We start from the raw sequence: 5,197 nt of genomic DNA, 5'->3' as shown, positions 1-5,197 counted from the left end.
GGAAAGAGGAGAGACTCCAGGCCCCTTTCTAGCCTCCTGGGGACCCAAACACTCGGAGGAGGCGGTCCGGCACCCTCCCCCCACCGTGCCGCGTCCTGGGCCGGGAAGGACACGGAGGACCCGCAGTGCCGCATTCGCACTGGGGGAGGGAGCGAGGGGGAGGGGGGCCGGAGGCACCGCATAAAGTTTGGTCCCCGGGAAGTGCTGAGTTGGCAAGATTTGGGGTTGGGTGGGGGGAGGTGGGGGAGAGGAGGTGCAGAAAGGACGTGGCCCTATATGCCCCCTCAGGCCTCTGAGCGGCACCCTCCCCCCATGGCCTGGGGAGCCCTTCCCTCTTGTGACCCCATTGAAGTGTTCTGAGGTGAAACTAGGGGTCTGGGACAGCTACGGGGGACATTCATTTACTTTACAGATGTGTTTTGAGTGTCCACGTAGTGCCAAGCATCTTCTAGCCGCCAAAGGAGAGTTTGAGAGTTGAGAGTTGAGGCCAACGCAAAGTGGAGGGTCCGGCTCTACCTCCCCCTCACTCCTCTCCCCATAATCTCCTCTTTCCTTCTTACAGGGACTCCATGCCCTCCTACCCCTTCTGCTTTTGAAGCATCTCTGGACAAGGGGGTCCTGACGCTGTCCAGCTTCTAAGCTGCGCACTGCGACGGGTGCCCACCTTTCTTTCTGTGTCCCGGGAGGGAAGGAGTTAATCAAGCTCCTGGCCTGTGGCCTCCCGCTGTGAAGCGGCACTGCAGCTGCGCACTGCCTGCCCGGCAACGGCCAGGAATGGGTTAAGACAGCGCTCAGGCCTTGCGGCTGCGCACTGCGGTTGGGGGAGCTGTCCGTGGTGCTGCCCCCCGCGCGCCCCGCCCCCTGGTCCATCCGGCCCGCCCCCACTGCGGTGCCGCAACCTGCGCCCTGCGCCCGGCTCGGAGGGGGGCGGGGGAGCATCAGGCATGCGCTCTGCGGAGGCCTCTGGCCTCTTAAACCACTGCGGAGAAACGAAGGGGGGGGCGGGGCAGAGGGCCAGAGTTGAGCCCTAGCCCACCCCAAGATCTAGGGTCATCTCTGAGGCGGACGCTGGCCCGCCTCTCGGCTCTGCACTTCAGATTAAAGTCAAGGTCTCCCAAGCCCGGACCTTGCCCCCCATCCCGCGGAGGAAAGAGAGTGCAGAGAGGGACAGTGCTGGCCTGGGAGCCAACCCTGGCTCTCCTCTCTTCTCTGCACCCCAGGCCCTCTCTCCTCTAGCCGTCTGATTAAAGCCCCCTCTGCCTCAAAGCCCATGCCCTTCCTTCTCTAAGGACTAAGCCCACTCCTTCGACCTCCCTTCTGCATATCTGATAAAGCCAACTACAATTTCTAGGAGCCTTCTCCAAGATCTTGCTTGACCCTGTCTCTTCTCAAGGCCTTCATCAAAACCCACACCATTGGGCTCAGGACACTGGTCCTTCCCCATCTTGAAATGAACCAGGCACCCCTGCCCCCATATCTCAGAACCCCTGACAAGCCCCTTCACCTCTCCTTGGGCCTAGCCCTGCCCTCTCCCCTTGCCCTGTGTTCAAGCCCCTGACATTCCCTTCCTTTCCAGAGCCTTAAACCCCACCCCTATCATCTTCCCTTTTTTCAGTCTTGACCCTTCACTTCCTTCTCCCTTCAGGGACCTAACACCCCTCCTCCCCTCTTGTGGGTCCAGCTCTGCGCTGTTCTCTCTGGGTGAGGGCCTCACTCAGCCTTCTCCCTTTTCTGAGACCCAGTCATTAGCATCAAGGTCCTTAAACACCGGCACCTATCTGAGGCCTCAACCTTGGCTCCCTTTAACTGATGCCGCAACACCCTAATAACGGCTCAAGCCTTACTAAGTTCCAAACACTAGACCAAGCACTGGTTTTGGAGTCAGGCCCTTTGTATACTCATCTAATGTAATCGTTACAATAATCCTGTAAAAAATTTGAGGTTCAGAAAGATTAATCTCCTTGCCCAATTAGGCAGGGAAAAAACTGGATTCAAACCCAGGCTTTCTTACTCTTAACCACCTCCTGGTTCTGCCTCCGACCCACCTTCTCCCCTTCGCCTTCCCTCAGCTCCAAGCTAAGCCCCAAAGCCTCTGAGACCCAGGATGTATGATCTCAGTCTCCCTACCCACATCCTCCAGCAGAATGCTTGGACCCTGCCAGGGACCCCTGAGATACGGCACAGGGAACAGGAGCCGGGGTGGGGGGATGGTCTAGGAGACAGAGCAAGGAGCCAGGAATTGCTGTTTCCAGGAAAGAAGTGGCCCATCTGCTGCTGCTGCTGGGGCCAGCTCTTCTCCCGAGCTGGGGGACAGCTGCCTCTGATCCTTTTGCAAGATTTAGAGAGAACAGGATGCAAGAAGTGATGGAGGCATTGAGGTTGGGACACCTGGGTTTCCCTGGGGTTTGTGTCTGGGAAAGGGGCCACTGGGAGGGTCTCAGGGAGATGGCTAATTGACCAGATGCCTGGGTCACCTTTTGCGCTCTCTCTCCTGTCCTGCCCGCAGTACGTGGCCTTCGCCTCCCTCTTCTTCATCCTCATCTCCATCACCACCTTCTGCCTGGAGACCCACGAGGGTTTCATCCACATCAGCAACAAGACAGTGACGCAGGCCTCCCCGATCCCGGGGGCTCCGCCGGAGAACATCACCAACGTGGAGGTGGAGACGGAGCCCTTCCTGACCTACGTGGAGGGTGTGTGTGTCGTCTGGTTCACCTTTGAGTTTCTCATGCGCATCACCTTCTGCCCAGACAAGGTGGAATTTCTCAAGAGCAGCCTCAACATCATTGACTGTGTGGCCATCCTGCCCTTCTATCTGGAGGTGGGGCTCTCGGGCCTCAGTTCCAAGGCCGCCAAAGATGTGCTGGGCTTCCTGCGGGTCGTCCGCTTTGTCCGGATCCTGCGCATCTTCAAGCTCACGCGGCACTTCGTGGGGCTGCGCGTGCTGGGCCACACTCTCCGCGCCAGCACCAACGAGTTCCTGCTCCTCATCATCTTCCTGGCGCTTGGTGTGCTCATCTTCGCCACTATGATCTACTATGCTGAGCGCATTGGCGCTGACCCCGATGACATCCTGGGCTCCAACCACACCTACTTCAAGAACATCCCCATCGGCTTCTGGTGGGCCGTGGTCACCATGACAACCCTGGGCTACGGAGACATGTACCCCAAGACGTGGTCAGGGATGCTGGTTGGGGCGCTGTGTGCCCTGGCTGGGGTGCTCACCATCGCCATGCCCGTGCCCGTCATTGTCAACAACTTTGGCATGTACTATTCGCTGGCCATGGCCAAACAGAAGCTGCCCAAGAAGAGGAATAAACATATTCCGCGGCCTCCGCAGCCCGGCTCGCCCAACTATTGCAAGCCCGACCCACCGCCCCCGCCCCCGCCCCATCCTCACCACAGCAGCGGCAGCATCAGCCCTCCACCACCCATCACCCCGCCCTCCATGGGGGTGACTGTGGCAGGGGCCTACCCACCAGGGCCCCACACGCACCCCGGGCTGCTCAGGGGGGGAGCGGGTGGGCTCGGGATCATGGGGCTGCCTCCTCTGCCTGCCCCTGGGGAGCCTTGCCCGTTGGCTCAGGAGGAAGTGATTGAGATCAACCGGGCAGGTGAGGAGGGGGCGCGAGGGGTGGAGGTGGGGGGCGCAGGCAGAGGTGGGGAGGTTGTGAGGGGGGCAGGAGGTAGTTGCTGAGACTCCGGAGAGATGGGGTGGTCAGCAACAGAGACGGAAGAGAGGAAAGTGAATAGCAATTGCCCAGGCCAGAGAAGAGGCACGGAAATAGACGGTGATGGAGAAACAGAGATTTCGTGTGAAAGAGAGTTTTGGGGAGAGACAGACTTGCAGCCAAGGTATTCAGGGGAACCAGGGGGGCAGGGGGCAGAGTGATCAGCCATATGGTGAGAGGGACTCAGAGAAAGAGAGATGGGGGGGCGGTTCAGAGCACAGGGAGAGAGTCTCACATGGGAATCAGGGGCCAGAGACTGAGGCCAGGGTACTGTTGCAGTGTCTGATGAAGGTGGTGAGGGGAGAGGAAAGTTGACTGAGCCTGTGCTCATCTCTCCCCGCAGGGGAGTCTGTGTCTCAGAGGCAGTGATTGGGGCATCAGTCCCGGGGAAGGGAGAGGCTGGGGGGCCCCACCCCCATGCCGTAAGTAGGTCAAGAAAGGGAGCTGGGCTGCCCGGCCCCCATCTTGCTCCCTCAGCCGCTGACCCAGTTTCACACCAATTAAAAATAGCTAAAGTCAGAGCCTGGGGGACCCCCACCTCCCCCCTCTCTCATCTGTCACCTTCCCAACGCCTCCCACTGTGCCCTTGCCAGCGTCCGACACCCCTCCCTAGACTACCACCTCCCAGCCCCCTGCATCCCTCCCAGCCATCCCTCCAAACCTATCCCAAACCATGCACCCTACCCCAGCTGTGCCCTGTTCAGTCCACTTCAACCAACCATCCCACTCTCCACTCTGTCTCAGCCTCCTTCCCCGCACCCCGTTCACTTCCCAACCACCTCTTCCCCCATCCCTGTCCCTTCAAACACCCGACACCCTACCTCAGTCCTGCCCTTCTCAGAACCCAACACCCCTCCTGACTCCCACTTCCTAGCCTTTAACGCCCTTCCCTACCCTTTTGTCCTTCCCAACACTCAACACCCTCCCCACCCAGGACCCGATCCGATCCCCAAACCCACCAGCCACACCCCCTAACCACCTGCACCTCCATCACCTCTCCTTGCTGACCTTGCCCTCTCCATGAGTTCCCACACCTCACTCTCTCCTTTGTGTCTCTGTCTGACCCTTGGGACACAGATCCCCGCCCCAACGGGGACCCTGCAGCAGCTGCGCTTGCCCACGAGGACTGCCCGGCTATTGACCAGCCCGCCATGTCACCAGAAGACAAGAGCCCCATCACCCCCGGGAGCCGGGGCCGCTACAGCCGGGACCGAGCCTGCTTCCTCCTCACTGACTATGCCCCTTCCCCTGATGGCTCCATCCGGAAAGGTGAGGTGCCCTCCACTGGCCCCCTGGGACCCTCCCTCTCTCCCCTCCCCTAGGGGAGGGGAGAGAGGGAGATGAGGGAGGAGGTGCTGGACTTCCCTTCCCCCATCTCCTGGCCCCAAATTCCCTCCCTCTTAGATGCCCTCCCCCAAATTTCCTCACCACTGACCCTTCACCTGTCTTTATTCCATCTCCATGTC

At 60.0% G+C, this 5,197-nt stretch overlaps 1 protein-coding gene across 1 annotated transcript in view; it reads left to right on the top strand.

Annotated features, from left to right (window-relative positions):
• The window catches only part of KCNC3 (potassium voltage-gated channel subfamily C member 3), an 11,693-nt gene that overhangs the window by 2,326 nt on the left and 4,170 nt on the right, over window positions 1-5,197 (top strand). Inside the window, exons 2-3 of the mRNA XM_007463449.1 lie at window positions 2,507-3,614; window positions 4,809-5,018. Coding sequence (XP_007463511.1) covers window positions 2,507-3,614; window positions 4,809-5,018 — 1,318 coding nt within the window. The remainder of the gene's footprint in view (window positions 1-2,506; window positions 3,615-4,808; window positions 5,019-5,197) is intronic.

Source organism: Lipotes vexillifer, unplaced genomic scaffold (genome assembly GCF_000442215.2).
Source record: "Lipotes vexillifer unplaced genomic scaffold, Lipotes_vexillifer_v1.1 scaffold802, whole genome shotgun sequence".
Lineage (NCBI taxonomy): Eukaryota > Metazoa > Chordata > Mammalia > Artiodactyla > Lipotidae > Lipotes > Lipotes vexillifer.
Note: the sequence above shows the minus strand (reverse complement) of the source record. Positions and strands in the feature narration are given on the sequence as shown.